The sequence below is a fragment of the Aureococcus anophagefferens genome (genome assembly GCF_000186865.1).
Source record: "Aureococcus anophagefferens unplaced genomic scaffold AURANscaffold_1, whole genome shotgun sequence".
Lineage (NCBI taxonomy): Eukaryota > Pelagophyceae > Pelagomonadales > Pelagomonadaceae > Aureococcus > Aureococcus anophagefferens.
The window spans coordinates 3,300,638-3,316,070 of NW_008705561.1; the positions used below are offsets into that span (position 1 = coordinate 3,300,638).

The following is a 15,433-nucleotide window of genomic DNA, read 5'->3' on the forward strand; positions in this document are numbered from 1 at the left end:
TCAGAGAGCCGGCCCTGGCGAAAAAGGTCAAACCGCGCGTGATAATCCACGCCGGCCTTGACGGGCCCGCGCTTGGAGTACCACGGGCTTTCGCCATAATAGCTGCGGCAGAGCGAGGATCCACAGGAGCGCGCGGTCGCGCCGCTCCTGTCCTTGATCCTGCTCCGCCAGGAACCTCGCGTGGACGTCGGCGACCGCCGCGGCCCAGGGCTCGACGAGGCTCTTGTGGGGCACCCGGCAGAGCGCGAACTCGGACGCGGCGAGGGCCTCGGCAGGCACGTCGTCGATGGCGGTCCACTGGTCAGCCTCGACGGGCGGCCTCCGCGTCGGCCAGGGCGGCCGGGAACGCGCCTCGGTCTCGGCGAGCTCGCGCTCGCGCGCGGCCTGTCCGCTCGACAAAGCCAGCCTCGCGTCCGCGACCACGGCCTCGACCGCGGCCCGTTCCGCTTTTTTCAGCGCCGCCTCGAGCGCCTCCTCGGCGATCCGGCGGGAGCGGCGCGGCGGCTCGGGAGCCACGGGCGCGACGGGCAGGTCCGCCAACGCGGCACGCGCCGCCGCGAGGTGCGGCAAGAGCGGCGTGTGCTGCGTCGCCTCGTAGGCGCCGGCCATCTCGCGGAACGTCACGGCGAGGACGCCCGTCTCCTCGGAGTGCGCGTCGCCCGGCGGCGCCCGCTGGGCCGACCGCAAGGTGGGCATGGTGCTGCTGCGCATGCGGCTGCTGCGCATGGGTCGCGCTGCCGAGTCCCCTTCCCCGACTGCCCGTAGCCCGAAGGTGGGTCTTATGTCAGCTGGGGGGCCCGGCACGCGCGCCACTAGCGCAGCGCCGTCGGCGTCGTCGTCGGCGACGCCGTCGTCGTCCGTGTCGCCGTCGTGCTCTGTGGGCTCGTCGGCGCGCTTGGCCACGCTGCCGGCGCGCGTCCGCACCATGACGCGGCGCGACTAGCGCGCGGCGCTGGCGTCCGGCGACCGGCGCGGGCAGCGATCGAGCGCTCGAGACGCTCGACGGCCCCGCCGCGCGACGCTACGGACCGCTGCGCGGGTGTCCTCTTGCAGCGGCGCGTCGCACGTCGGCGTCGAGCGCCGCCTCTGGAAGGGCAGCCGCTGGAACTCGCCGCACGTCGCCGACGTCACGCCGCTCGCCGCGAGACTCGCGGAGCGCCCTCGACAACCCCTTCGAAGGGCGCTGCAACGCTGCAGGAAGCTCTCTCTTCGGATTGGCGACGCACCCCCGGTCGTCGCAGGCACAGCCAGGCCAAAATTCCCTATCCCCCCGCGACGAATTAGGTCGCCCCCCGTACGCCTAGAGACAAATCCGACGTCCCGAATTCATTTTCGACGTCCTTGGTACCGTGCAAGACGACCTCGCGGAAGCGCGCGCGTGCGCGCGGGGCCGAAAATATAAAAAAAAAAAAAAAAAATACACGGCCGACGAGCTGCGGTACGGCCCCGGTACCGCCGCCTTTCCTGGCGGAGTGCCCCGGGACGTGCCCGGGCCCCGGGAAGTTAACCCAGGGGTGTCGGCGTGAGCCTAGGGCTCAAAGTGGCGAGGTTTTCTTCAAAGTTTGTCGTCGCTTCGGCATCTTGATGGAGTTTCACATCCTCAGGGCCAACGCCGGGCTGCCTCGACACGCTGCGGCGCCCCTCGGTGGCCGAAAACGCTGCGTCTTGCGCCTGCGCCACGCGCGCAAGCTGCCGCGTGGCTGTCCGATCCGCAGGCCATCGTGTGACGCCGCGAACACGGTTGCACGGGCCGCTCTGGCCGTCGAAACGGTCTCTCTGGGCACACGGTCGTCGGTGGCGCAGCTGTGCAGCGGCCTCGTGGGTGCGGCGCCGCGCCCAGAACGGTCGAGGCCCTTGGCATGATGTGTGGTCCCGAGCTCGAGTAGCACAACCGCCAACACGGGCCCGTGGCGGCGGCCATCCGGCTCCTTTACGGCGTGCTCGTCGAGGAGCAGCTCGAGCACCGCCAAGCTCATCGACGTCGTCGTGCGGGACCCCATCAAGCTGTACTACGCCTCCGTGGGGTCGCCCAGGGGCCCGGTGCCGAAGGGCTACGGCAGCGGCCAGCCCTACGGCCGGCCCGGGCCCGACGACCATCCGCGACCCCGCGCGGCCGCGGCCGGCGACGACGACTCCGAGCACGAAACTCATACCACCCGTCCCACGCGCCTTCCGCACGCCTCCGGGGGGTTTAGGGAGCGTCCACGCGCCTCGGCGGGGCGTTAACCCACGCGTAAAGCGGGATAGGGAATCTCGCCGATTTTGGCCTGGCTGTGCCTGCGACGACCGCCCCGCACAATGCAAGGCGCGCACTGGGGGCCCACTAAAGCCACACCGGCGCGTCTCTCGATCGGGGACGCTACGCACCCCTTGGGATTAGGTTCAGAGCTGCTCGGCCTGGCGGGGCTCGCCGGCTCTGAGGGGCACGTTCTCGGCCGAGGGAGATTAAATAGGGTGCCGACTCGTGCGTGCCCCAGGAGCTGTCCGCGTCCTTCCAGAGGAAGTCGCCGAAATTCGTCGCGAACCGGTCGAGCATCCGCAGCCCCACCTTCGCGTACGTCTCGTTCCCCGTGCTGGCGTAGTCCCGCGCGAGCCGGTCCAGCGAGGTCAGGAAGAAGTCGTTCTTGTACTGGTCGACGCAGCCCTGCAGGTAGATGCCGTACCGCCAGTCGCTCTCGTAGCGCGTCTCGCCGCGCCAGCCCGTGTCCCCGCAGGCGGAGCACTGGTGCAGGCCATCGGGGTAGGCGCTCTTGATCGCCGTGACCTCGACGTGGTGGCCCGCCAGCGTCGGTCCGAGCGTCGTCGTGTTCTCCTCGAAGTCGCCGTTCGGAAAGGACACGCCCGTCGTCGCGCACGTGAGGAAATCGGGGTCCGCCGCGTCCCAGATCCACAGGCTGACGTCCACGTCTGGAGCGTCGGTGGCGCTGTAGTCGACGGCCGGCGACGGGAGCGCGCACGACTGGTAGTCGTAGTAGGAGTTGCCGCCGGGCTGCTGCGACGGGGCGAAGCTCATGAGGTGCTCCGGCGAGTAGGTCTGCAAGAGGATGTCGGACTGCGACGCGGATGCAGAGGCAAGAAGAAGGGCTGCTGCCGCAGCGGCCGCATCGCGACGAACGCGCACCATTGATTGCACGAGTCTGGTTTTTCTTGCGGTTTCTTGGTCAACAAAGAGGAAACCAAGGCTTCATCGTCATCGGGCAGCGGACGATGGTCCTCCGCGTGCTCATCATCAACCCGTCGGCGGAGGAGGCGCCGGGCCTGCTCCTCGCGCCCATGATCGAGGCCGGCTGCGACGTCGTGGAGCTCGCGAGCCGCGCCGTCGTGGACCTCATGGTCGCCAAAGCCCACGTCACGGCGACGGTCGTGGACCGCTTTCCGGCGTCGTCCTTCGGCTTCGATCTCCTGGTCGTGCTCGGCAGCCCCCTGGGCGTGCTCACGGGCGCCGGCGAGGACGCCGACGACCAGACGCCGCGGCGCGCCGTGGCGCAGATCGAGGCCCTGATCCGCGACTTCCATGGACGTCGCAAGCCCGTGCTCGGCATCTGCCTCGGGTCCCAGCTCGTCGCGCGGACCTTCGGCGGCGCCGTGACGCCCCTGCCCAAGGACGACGCCCACACGGCCCTGCCCTGCGACCTCGCGGACCCGCCGAAGGGCCTGGAGTTCGGCTGGCTGCCGCTGGACTTCTCGGCCGCGGCGGCCGACGACGCGCTCGTCGCCGCGGCGCTGGAGCGCTGGCGCGGCGCGACGCCGCCGACGCCCCTCGCGCCGAAGTTCATGCAGCTCCACGGCGACACCTTCGCGCCGCCGCCGGGCGCCGTCCTCCTCGCGACGCGGCCGACGTGCGCGCGCCAGGCTGTGTGGAATTCAACCACTGGTTTGGGTGGTCCTGACCAAACTTCAGAATTCTCTAGCTCGGTCAAATCGAAGTCGATTCGGCTGATTTTTGGACGAATCGATTGCTCTCGTCGAGTTCTCGAAGCACAGCCGAAGAGCTTGCGTCGAAACTGTCGCATACGCTCACATTGAAGTCGATTTGAATATTTGATTTCCACACAGGCACCAGGCGTTCCGATTCGGCGCGTCGACGTACGCGTTCCAGTGCCACGTCGAGGTCGACGAGGACCTGTCGCGGGCATGGTTCGAGGAGTACGTGACGGGCGAGGACTCCTTCGCCGAGGAGGCGGACTGGGAGCCCCTCGAGGACGCGGCCGACGTCGCCGGCATGCGCGCCGCGCACGCCGCCGCGCGCGACGAGGGGTCCATCCTCCGCGCGGCCGCGTTCACGACGGCGTTCGCGCGGGGGCTCCTGGCGCGCGCGGCGGCGAACAAGCGCCGCCGCCTCTCCCGGCGCCTCGGCGCCGCCGCCGCGGTCGCGGGCGTCGCGGCCGCCGTCGCGCTGGGCCTCAGGCGCGCCGCGCGGTAGCGGCGCGCGCGCGCGCGCGCGCCTGGGACTTCGATGGCCGTCTTACTTCGCCTCGACGGCGGCCGCCGGCGCGGCCGCCGGCGCGCGCGCGTCGGCGTCGGCGTCGACGGCCGCGAGGAGGTCGGCCGCGGACCGCGCCCGGTCCCCCCGCGCCTTGGCCACCGCGGCCCGGTGCTCCTCCTCGAGGTAGCCCTTGACGCGGCCCGTCGCCGGGTCCACGGTCGCCTCGATCGTCGCCTTGAGGCGCGGCACGAGGTAGAGCTGCGCGACCCACTCGCGCTCGTCGATGAGGTCGTCGCCGTCGCGGTCGAGGGCCGCGCCCGTCGCCGCGGCGTCGAGCGGCGCGTCCGCGTACCGGTTGAGGTGCGCGATCGCGCGCACCAGCTCCGCGCGGTCGATCTTGCCGGAGCCGTCCGCGTCGATCTGGCGGAAGACCGTCGGGCCCGCCATGCCGACGACCCCCCGGAGCCGGCCGATCTCCGCGTCGTCGCCCTCGCGCGCGCCGCCCGCGTCCCGCCGCGCCTCGAGCCGCGCGAGCGCCGCCTCGAGCGACTCGGCGCCGGCGACGAGGCCCGTCGCCGGGTCCACGGCGCGCCGCAGCGCGGCCTCGAGCCCCGGGAGCGCCGCCGAGTTCTCGAGCCACTCCTTGAGCGTGATGAGGCCGTCGCCGTCGGCGTCGAGCGTCGCGACCATCCGCTCGAAGGGCACGAACGCCGGCGGCGTTTCGCCCGGCGCGACGACGGGCTTGTGGCGCGGCAGGGCCCGCAGGAAGGCCTGCAGCTCCTGCCGGTCGACGGCGCCCGAGTGGTCCCGGTCCACCTGGTCGAAGCAGACGATGGACGGCAGCTTCTCGTCGAGGATGGCCTGGATCTCCGCGTCGTCGCAGCCCCGGCCGCTGTACTGCTCGTACTTGGTTTTCAGGATCGCACCGAGCCGCTCCGACAGCGGGGCGCCCACGGAGACCTGGCCGCCCATGCTCCTCGCAAGGCCTGAGGACGGTTCTGGTTATGGTTCACAGGTTCCGGTTCAGGCCTGGCCGCCCATGCTCCTCGCAAGGCCTGAGGACGGCGCTGAGGGGCACGATGCTGCCCAATCGGCGCCTTGAGGCTGACTTGCAGTCTCATTGCAGCGCCTCAGGAGGCCAGCGCAGCACCGCGCAGTGACCGGAGAGCCGCGCCATGCCCGAGCTGCCGGAGGCCGAGGCGCAGCGGCGCATGCTGGCGAAGTGCGTCGTCGGGCGCCGCATCGCCTCCGTCGACTGCCGCGAGCAGGGCGGCGGCGGGCGCGAGGGCCTCTTCGACGACAAGGTCTTCGCCGAGGGCGCCGACGAAGCGGCCGTCGAAGCCTTCCTCGTCGGCGCGACGTGCGTCGGCGCGCGGCGGCGCGGCAAGCAGCTCTGGCTCGAGCTCGAGCGCGCCGGCGCGGCGCGCGCGCTGCTGATCCACCTCGGCATGACGGGCTCCTGCGTCGTCCGCGGCGAGGCCGTGCCCCAGTACAAGGCCTTCCGCGTCGACGAGGCGTCGTGGCCGCCGCGGTTCTGCAAGCTGGAGCTGACGCTCGACGACGGCGCGCGCGTCGCCTACGCGGACCCGCGCCGCTTCGGGCGGCTGCTCCTCCGCGACGGCGACGCGGCGGCCGCGCCGCCCGTGTCCCTGCTCGCGGCCGACGCGCTGACGCCGCCGCCCGCGGCCGCGATGGCCGCGCTGCTCGCGAAGCGGCACGCGCCGATCAAGGCCGTGCTCCTCGACCAGAACGCCGTCGTCTGCGGCGTGGGCAACTGGGTCTGCGACGACGTGCTCCTCGCCGCGCGGCTCCACCCGGCGACGAAAGCGAGCGACCTCTCCGACGGCGACGTCGCGCGGCTCCGGGAGGCCATCGTCGGCGTCTGCGAGACCGCGTGCGACGCGAACGCGGACTCGTCCGCCTTCCCGGAGACCTGGCTCTTCCACCACCGCTGGATCAAGCAGACGACGGGCTCCGTCGACACGCCCATCGGCCGCGTCCACTTCGACACCATCGGCGGCCGCACGACGGCGTTCATCCCGTCGGTGCAGAAAAAGGGCGGTTCGACGCCGGCGGCGAAGAAGCCCGCGGCGAAGCCCGCCGCCGAGTCGAAGGCGAAGCCGGCGGCGAGGAAGCCCGCGGCGAAGCCCGCCGCCGAGTCGAAGGCGAAGCCGGCGGCGAAGAAGCCCGCCGCCGCCGCGAAGAAGAAGGCGCCGAAGCGCGCCGCGAAAGCGGGGGCGGAGGCGAAGCCGCCCGCGAAGAAGGCGCGCCCCGCCCGGAAGGCGCGCACGTAAGGAGGAGCCTTACTTCTGGTCCGCGAGGTAGTTGAGCGCGAGGTGCGCGTGGAGCGCGACGCCGCGGCGCAGCAGGTCCTCGTGGAGGACGAACCTGCCGTTGTGGACGGTCACGGTCGTGTCGAAGGGCCCGACGGGCGCGCCGTCGTCGTCCGTCGTCTCGAAGTCCGTCGCGCCCTGGCCGAGCGCGAGGAACGTCGACGGGACCTCGTCGGCGATGAAGGAGAAGTCCTCGCCGCCCATCGTCGGGTCGATGGTCCGCACCTCGCCCTCGACGGACGCGGCCGCGGCGACCCTCGCGGACCACTCCCACAGCTCCGGGTCGTTGACCGTCGCCGGGTACGCGTCGGGGGACCAGGACACGGACGCGTTGCAGCGGTGCGCCGCCGCCGTCGCGAGGACCACGGCGTCGACGCGGTCCTTGACGCGCCGGAGCCCGTCGAAGGAGAGCGACCGGATCGTGCCGCCGACGCGCGCGCCCGCGGGGATGACGTTGTACGCGTCGCCGGCGTGGAACATGGTGACGGACACGACGGCCGACGACAGCGGGTCCGTCTCGCGGCTCGCGATGGACTGGAGCGCCGTGACGACGTGCGCCGCGGCGACGATGGGGTCGACGACGCGGTGCGGCCTGCGGCGTGGGGGGCGGCCGACTGACGCGGCGGCCCGGGGGGCCCAGCACGGGCGGCGGGCGTCGCCGCGCTAATTGGCGCTCTCGGTTGCTCTCGGGGCGCGACGCTCGTGACGAGCCGCGCGCGTCCGCCGGCCGTGGTCAAGGGCGGACCGCCGGACCGCGCGCGCCCCTCGCGCGTCGGAGGACGCGGGCCGACGCGCATGGCCGCGTGGCCGCCGACGCCGGAGACGAGGACGTCGAAGAGCTCCGTCGCCGCGAGCATGGGCCCCGGCCGCCCGCCGATGACGCCCAGGGGCAGGAAGGGCCACTGGTGGAAGCCGAAGGCCGCCCGCACCGGCGGGAACTGCTTTAAGGCGCCCTCCTCGACCTGTGTGGAAATCAACCACTGGTTTGGGACGTCCCGACCAACTTTGAAATTCTCTACGAGTAGCTCGGCCAAATCGAAGTCGATTCGGCTGATTTTGGACGTCGATTGCTCTCATCGAGTTCCCGAAGCACAGCCGAAGAATCCGGCGCAATCCGTCCAATTACGCGCACATTGAAGTCGGGTTGAAGATTTGATGTCCGCGCAGTCCTCGACCATGCGCTTGCCGCCCGCGCCGCCCTCCTCCGCGGGCTGGAAGACGAGGCGCACGGTGCCGACGATGTCCGCCTCGCGGCGCTTGAGCACGGCCGCGGCGCCCAGCAGCATGGCCGCGTGGCCGTCGTGGCCGCACGCGTGCATGCGGCCGTCGATCTCGCTCCTCCAGGGCACGGGCGCCGTCTCGTGGATCGGCAGCGCGTCGATGTCGGACCGCAGGAGCACGCAGGGCTCGCCGCCGGAGCCGATCTCCGCGACGATGCCCGTGCCGCCCGCGCCGGACGCGAAGCCCTTGGCCGCGAGCTCCTCGCGCTTCGTGTTCACGGCCCAGCCCGTCGTGAAGTTGACGCCGAGGCTCGCGAGCACGCTCGCGATCTTGCCGCTCGTCATGTGCTCGTCGAAGAGCAGCTCGGGCATGCGGTGGAGCTCCCGCCGCGTCTCCACGACCCAGGGCATGTGGTCGCCGGCGTCGTTCCACAGCTCCTCGAAGCTCGGCGCCGCCATCTTCGCGGCCGCGGGCGTGCGCAGGACGACGACCGGCACGTCGTCGGCGACGGCGCAGCCGATCGCGAGCAGCGCGGCGAGCATCGTCGCGCCGCGATTGCCACAGGCCATCGCGAGCGGCGCGGCGAGCATCGTCGCGCATTCGCCACAGGCCATCGCGGGACCGGTGCCGCTCGCGTCGCGCGCCTTCGCCATGGCGGCCATGGACACGTCCGCGGACCCCGAGGAGGACCCCATGCAGGCGGCCTTCGACGCCGCGAGCGAGCTCCAGGGCGCCGCGAAGAGCGACGCGCTCGTGGCCATCCTGACGGGCTTCGCCGACGCCCCGCTCGGCGAGGCCGGCGTGCGGCTCAAGGAGGACTGCATCTACGCCCTCGCGACGCTGAACGTGGGCAGCGGGAACTTCGACTTCGTCGTGGGCCTCCTGTCCACGGCGGCGCCCTTCTTCGCCCTCGTCGCCAAGGCCAAGGTCGCGAAGATCGTCCGGCGGCTGCTCGAGATCGTCGGCGAGTCCGGGCCCGGCACGCTCGACCTCCAGGCGGACCTCTGCGGGCGCGTCATCGCCTGGTGCGTCGCGGAGAAGCGCACCTTCCTCCGCCAGCGCGTCGAGTGCCGCCTCGTGGCCATCGACTTCGAGCGCGCCAAGTACGACGCGGCGCTCACGCTCGTGAACCGGCTGCTCCGCGAGCTCAAGAAGCTCGACGACAAGCAGCTCCTCGTCGAGACCCACCTGAGCGAGGCGCGCCTCCACGCGGCGCTCCAGAACATCCCCAAGGCCAAGGCCGCGCTCACGGCCGCGCGCGCGAACGGCAACGCCGTCTACGTCGGCCCGTCGCTCCAGGCGCAGCTCGACGAGATGAGCGGCACGCTCCACTGCGAGGAGCAGGACTACCACACGGCCCACTCCTACTTCCTCGAGGCCTACGAGGGCTACGACGGCCTCGACGACGGGCCGCGCGCGACGCGGTGCCTCAAGTACATGCTCCTCTGCCAGATCCTCCAGGAGCCCGAGCCGGGCTCCGCGCGGTCCGCGACCGCGTCGCTCGACGCGGCGACGGCGGCGGCGACGTCGAAGCAGTACGTCAAGTACGCGGGGCCCCAGCTCGACGCCATGGCGGGCGTCGCGCGCGCGGCCAAGGCGCGGTCGCTCGAGGCGTTCGAGGCGACGACGTCCCGCTACGGCGCCGAGCTCCAGGCGGACCTGCTCATCAAGCACCACCTGGGCCTCCTCTACGACACGATCCTCGAGAACAACCTGGCGAAGATCATCGAGCCCTTCTCCTGCGTCGAGATCGACCGCGTCGCGGAGCTCATCGCGCTCCCGAAGCCCAAGGTCGAGAAGAAGCTCGCGCAGATGATCCTCGACAAGAAGCTCACGGGCGTCCTCGCCCAGGGCGAGGGCCGCCTCATGCTCCACACGGAGCCCAACGAGGACCCGACCTACGAGGCGTCCCTCGCCGTCATCAAGAACACGGCCGACGTCGTCGAGTCGCTCTTCGGCCGCGCGGAGGCCCTCGACTCGTGAGGTCTGGGACGCCGCGCCCCCCCGGGACGCGTCGCCGAGTAACTGCGGCCTCCGCTCGGCGAGGGCGACGCCGGGTACGTCGGCGCGATCGGTGACATTGAACATCGACGACTTCCGAGACCGCGCCCTCGCCGACAAACGACGACTCACTGACGCGCGAATATAGACAGTCGTAGGAATCCCCCGGTGGCGCGGCGCGATCCGGGCGCGGGCCGGCAAGACCGCGCCGCGGTCGCGCCGGCGAGAGCCGCGCTCTTAAGTTACGGGTCAGAGCCCGCCAGCGGGATATGTTACGAACCACGTCATGTCCGCGCTACTTGAACACGTCGACGGTCGCGACGCCGCGGCGCGCGAGGACCGCGTCGAGCCGCGCGGCGGGCACGTCGAGCTCGCTGCAGACGTCGTCCATGCAGCGCGTCCCGTCCATGAGCGCCGCGGCGCGCGCGGCGACGTCGCCGGGCGGCGCGCCGCGCGCGTCGAAGCCCACGGCCGTCGGCCACCGGTGCACGCGGCGGAGCACGCCGTGGACGACGCCGAACGCGACGAGCGCGCGGTGGTCGAGGGCGTCGACGAGCGCCGGGCGCGCGCGCGCCGCGTCGAGGAGCACGTCGCGGACGGTCTTGCCGTCGCGGAACGCGCAGAAGAGGCGGAGGAGCCGCGTGCCCGCGGCCTCGGGCCCGCGGCCCCGGCCCGCCTGCGCGCGGGCCGCGCCGCGCCGGTCCGGCGGCCGCCGCCCGCGGTCGCGCCGCGGCGCGTCGCCCGGCGCGTCCTCGTAGGCGCCGCGGAGCGCGAACGCCGCGCACGCGTCCGCGGCGTCGGGCGACCGCGCGAGGGCCGCGACGGCCGCCGTGCAGCGGTAGACGTTGGCGTACTGGAACGTGTCGACGACCGCGAGGCAGCCGTAGTGGCGCAGGACCTGCGACCGCCGGTCCGGGACGTCCCGACCACACTTTCGAATCGAGCGAGCGAGACCAAACTTTTGAGCGAGTCCAGACCAAACTTTTGACGTCCCGGCCAAACTTTTGCTCGGTCGTTTCGGCTGATCTTCGGACGACTCGAGCGTTCTCGTCGAGTGCTCGAAGCGCACATGCGCTCGCGTTGAAGCCGGGTCGAAGACGTGAGTCGCGCGCGGCGCGGGACCCGGAGGCTCCGCGCGACGACGTCGACGTCGACGTGCGCCGCGCGCGCGACCTGCTTCGCGTCGCGGACGCCGTCGACGTGGGGGATGACCTGCTGCACGGCGAGGTCCCAGGCGTCGTCGCCGACGAAGTGGCTCGACGCGCGGCCCGCGGGCCCGCTCAGCGACAGGAGGTCCTTGGGCCGCGCGAGGAGCACGGGCACCTGCCACGGCTCGACGGCCGCCGGCGGCCCGCGCGGCGCCGTCTCCCGCGCGCCGTCGCGCCGCCGCAGCCAGGGCCGCCGCAGGCAGAGCGCGTTCGCGTCGCCGTCGTCGGCCTCGTCCGCGGCCTCGGGCGCCGCGGCGTCGCGCGCGCCGCGCGCGGCCTCGGCCGCGGCCCGCAGGTCGCGGAGCACGCCGGGCACGACGCGCGCGAGGCGCCGCCGCCGCGCCTCCGCCGTGTCGCCGCTCTGCGGCAGCGCGCGCTCCGCCTCCATGGCGCGCAGCGTCTCCGCCTGAGGTTGCAAAGGTCGCCATTGTTTTCCAGGGGACGAGCGCGGCCGCGAGCGCGCGGCGCATGCACACGGTGTGTGTAGGAATAGGACTGCGATGCGTGCACAGCGACGCGAGCGGTGAGTGCTCGGACGAGGAGGACGGCGCGAATCAACCGCCGGTTTGGGACGTCCCGACCAAACTTTGAAATTCTCTCGCTCGGTCGAATCGACGTCGATTCGGCTGATTCGGGGACGAATCGATTGTTCTCGTCGAGTTCTCGAAGCGCAGCCGAAGAGCTCGCGTCGTCGCACGCGCTCACGTCGAAGTCGGGTGGGAGCTTTCCGCGCGGGTCTCCGCGAGGCGCCGCGCGGCGGACGCGCACGCCGCCGACGCCGCGGGCAGCCGGTCGCCCGCGACGGACACGCCGAGGCTGAAGAGCAGCGCGTTGCGCGCGTACTTGCGCTCGTCGCTGCAGACCACGGGCACGCAGAGCACGCCGTCGCGGCCCGCGCGAACCTGCACGACGAGGCCGTCGAGCAGGTCGTGGCCCGTGATCACGTAGTCGCTGAAGGTCTCCCAGACGCGCCGGCCCTCCTCGTCGGCCGTGAACGTCGTCGGCGGCTCGTCGTAGACGACCACGGGACCCTTGACGTCGTCGAACTCCGCGTAGAAGGCCCGCGCGGCGATCATCCCGTCGCTGCGCGCGTGCTCGCGCCGGCGGGAGCGCGGCAGTGGTGCGCGGCGGACGGCTTCGCGCGCGGCGGCAGCGCTAAGGCGGTAGGTGCGCGGCGGCGGTGCTCGCCGGTGGTGCGCGGCGGTGGTGCGCGGCGGACGGCTTCGCGGCCGACGGCTTCGCGCGCGGACGGCTTCGCGGCCGACCGCTTCGCGCGGCGGCAGCGCTCGGCGGCGGCTTCGCGTCGCGGCAGCGCTCGGCGGCGGCGCTCGGGGCCAGGGCTCGGCGGCAGCGCTCTCCGTGCCCGTTTTCCTGCGCGACTCGATCGAGGAGCGGCCACCGCCAGTCGCGTCGCGCCGACGCCTCTCGACGCCGTCCACGACCTGTCTCTCAACAGTGTCGGCGAAGTGCTGGCTCGTGAAGGCGGGTGGGAAGTGTGTGGTCCTAGATCTTGCCAGTGTTCGGCGGTGGGAGGCGTGGCCGCCGCGGCGCGTGGGAGGCGTGCCAGCCTGAGTGCGCGGCCGGGCGCGAGCGCGCGGACGGCTGGGTCAAGGTCTCCATGGACCAGTCCGACGACGACGACGACGTCGAGAGCTACCGCGCGGCGAAGCTGAGGCCCGAGGCCGCGCCGGCCCCGCCGGCGCCCGCCGCCGTCCCCATGGACGCGGTGCCGACGACGGTCGCGCCGCCGCCCGGCCTCGACGGGTAAACTTCGATAGTTGCCTCCTCGCGCGCCTCGACTCGCGCACCTCATTCGACGGCAAGAAGCCGTCGATGCCGTCCTGACCTTGCAGCGTGGCTGAACTGGCTCGCAGAATCAGCCACAAAAACACAGGTTGCCAAGCTGTCCTAATACGCTAAAAGCTTGTCGCACACGACCCGTACATCATGCTCAAGTCGCTCATCGCCGTCGCCGCGCTGGCGCCTGCCCACGGCACGACCCCCGAGTCGGCGATCCGACGCGAGATCGCGCGCGCGCGCGCATCGCCGCATGGCGCGCACCCGCCTTATCACCTCCCACGCCCCGCCCGCCCTCGCGCGCCACCCGCGCGGCTGCGCCTTCGCCGGGGGGCCTCGCGCGCGGCGCGTTTCGCTCGGAGCCAGCCGCTCGGCGCTCAAACGCGCAAACATGACCCCACAACGCCAACCGCGCAAACACGATCGCGCAAACATAGGCGCGTTCGAGTGGGCCGGCATCTTCGAGATGGAGCACGCGGACCATACCTGGATCGCCCAGAAGGTCGACGGCGCGTACGCCGACGAGACGATGACGTTCGTCGCGCTCGAGGCCGACTCGTGCGACGAGGCCGGCCTCGAGGGCAAGGAGGCCGACGGCGAGGCCGCCCTCACGGGCGACTGCGCCGACCTCACCAACGGCGGCACCATCAAGATCGGCACCTGCTACACGCTCATCTTCGACCAGGACGTGGACACGAGCACGTGGACCATCGAGGTCGACCACCGCCGCCGCCGCCTCGAGGACCACGACCACTCCTGCGTCGCCATGTACACGCAGCACGTGCCCATCGAGTTCGAGGAGGACACGCACTACCTCCAGCTCGACGGCGAGGACGTCGAGCCCATCGCCGAGGAGGGCGCCGACGGCCACGCGCACGACCACGGGGGCGGCGAGGCCTACGAGTGGGCCGGCACGTTCGAGCTCGAGCACGGCGAGTCGTACACGTGGATCGCCCAGAAGGTCGACGGCGACTACGCCGACGAGACCATGACCATCGTCGCCATGGAGGTCGCCGGCGGCACGCAGGCGGACCTCGAGCTCGTCGTCGACGAGGCCGCCGCGCTCCTCGAGGGCGACTGCGAGGACGTCGCGTTCGGCGGGTCCATCGGCTTCGGCGCGTGCTACAAGCTCGTCTTCCAGCAGGACATCTCCACGTCGCTCTACTACGTGCCCGTGCCCGCGGAGCGCCGCCTCGAGGACCACGACGGCCACGACCACGGCGACGCCGACATGGGCTACTTCGCGTTCTTCACCCAGCACGTGCCCGTCGAGTTCGAGGACACGATGCACTACCTCAAGGACGACCACGGCGAGGACATCGAGCCCGCGGCGGAGCTCGGCGGCGGCGACGAGGACGACGACGACGACGACAGCACCGTCAACGAGCGCACGTGGCGCAACACGATGCTCGGCACGTTCATCGTGCTGCTCTGCACCTTCATCGGCATCCTCGGCCGCCTGCCCTTCAAGAACATCCAGGCGCTCCGCACGGACACGATCATCGCGTACTCGTCGGCGCTCGCCGTCGGCGCGATCCTCGGCTGCGCGGCGTTCCTCATGATGGTCGAGTCGAGCCACTACATCATGGCCCGCTGGGCCGAGGAGACGCAGATGACGTGGCGCTTCGGCACCATGCTCCTCGCGGGCTACTCCGTCGGCATGATCCTCAACGTCGCGTTCCCCCACACGTCCGGCGGCGCCGGCGGCTGGTTCGCGGGCGGCGGCGGGTCCAGCGAGAAGAGCGCGGAGCTCGTGTCCAAGGACGCCGTCGCCGCCGAGGAGGTGGGCCTCGAGTCCGAGTACGGCAAGTCCGTCGACTACGCGTTCTGCTTCAACATCTTCTTCGGCGACTTCCTCCACAACTTCGTCGACGGCATCTTCATCGCCGGCGCGTTCATGGACTGCACGACGGACCGCGGCTGGATCGTCACCGCGGCGACGATCTACCACGAGCTCGTCCAGGAGTTCGCCGACTTCTTCCTCCTCATCGGCCCCGGCGGCCTCTCCGTCGTCATGGCCTGCGTCGTCAACTTCGCGTCGGGCCTTTCGGTGATGATCGGCGGCGCCATCTACCTCGCCACGGAGCCCGGCTCCGGCACCAAGGGCCTCGTGCTCGCCTTCTCCGCGGGCGTCTACCTCTACGTCGCCTGCACCGAGGCCGCGGTCCACGCGGTCCACAACGCCCACAAGTTCTCCGCCGCCCAGCGCGTCCTCGTCTTCCTCTTCTTCGTCACGGGCGCCGTCGGCATCGGCCTCGTCCTCCTCGACCACGAGCACTGCACGCCCAAGGGCGACTCGGGCGACGGCGACGACCCGCACGCGGGCCACAACCACTAGGTGGCCACGAACCGGGGGGCCCGCCGCCGCCCCCGCCAAGAAAGCCGCCGCCGCCAGCGCCGCCGCCGCCGGACCGCCGTCGGAGCCCCCCGGGGCCCCGGCCGCCGCC

The 15,433-nt window shown here is 71.9% G+C and overlaps 3 protein-coding genes across 3 annotated transcripts in view; 1 reads left to right on the forward strand and 2 right to left on the reverse strand.

Moving 5' to 3' along the window:
• AURANDRAFT_60957 (hypothetical protein) overlaps nt 1–3,013 on the reverse strand; it is a gene marked incomplete at both ends in the record, with an annotated part of 3,652 nt that extends 639 nt beyond the window's left edge. Inside the window, 2 exons of the mRNA XM_009034272.1 lie at nt 82–718; nt 2,463–3,013. Of these exons, the coding sequence (XP_009032520.1) occupies nt 82–718; nt 2,463–3,013 (1,188 nt within the window). The remainder of the gene's footprint in view (nt 1–81; nt 719–2,462) is intronic.
• Nucleotides 3,014–6,729: 3,716 nt separating this feature from the next.
• On the reverse strand, nt 6,730–8,390 carry AURANDRAFT_52138 (hypothetical protein; the record flags this gene model as incomplete). The annotated part of the gene is made up of 3 exons (XM_009034271.1): nt 6,730–7,373; nt 7,541–7,721; nt 7,935–8,390. The coding sequence occupies 3 exons, from the start codon at nt 8,388–8,390 to the stop codon at nt 6,730–6,732; spliced, it is 1,281 nt and encodes a 426-aa protein (XP_009032519.1).
• Nucleotides 8,391–8,673: 283 nt separating this feature from the next.
• Nucleotides 8,674–9,963, forward strand: AURANDRAFT_19341 (hypothetical protein; the record flags this gene model as incomplete). The annotated part of the gene is made up of 1 exon (XM_009034235.1): nt 8,674–9,963. One exon carries the CDS (start codon nt 8,674–8,676, stop codon nt 9,961–9,963), a length of 1,290 nt encoding a protein of 429 aa, XP_009032483.1.
• Between the last annotated feature and the right edge of the window lie 5,470 nt (nt 9,964–15,433).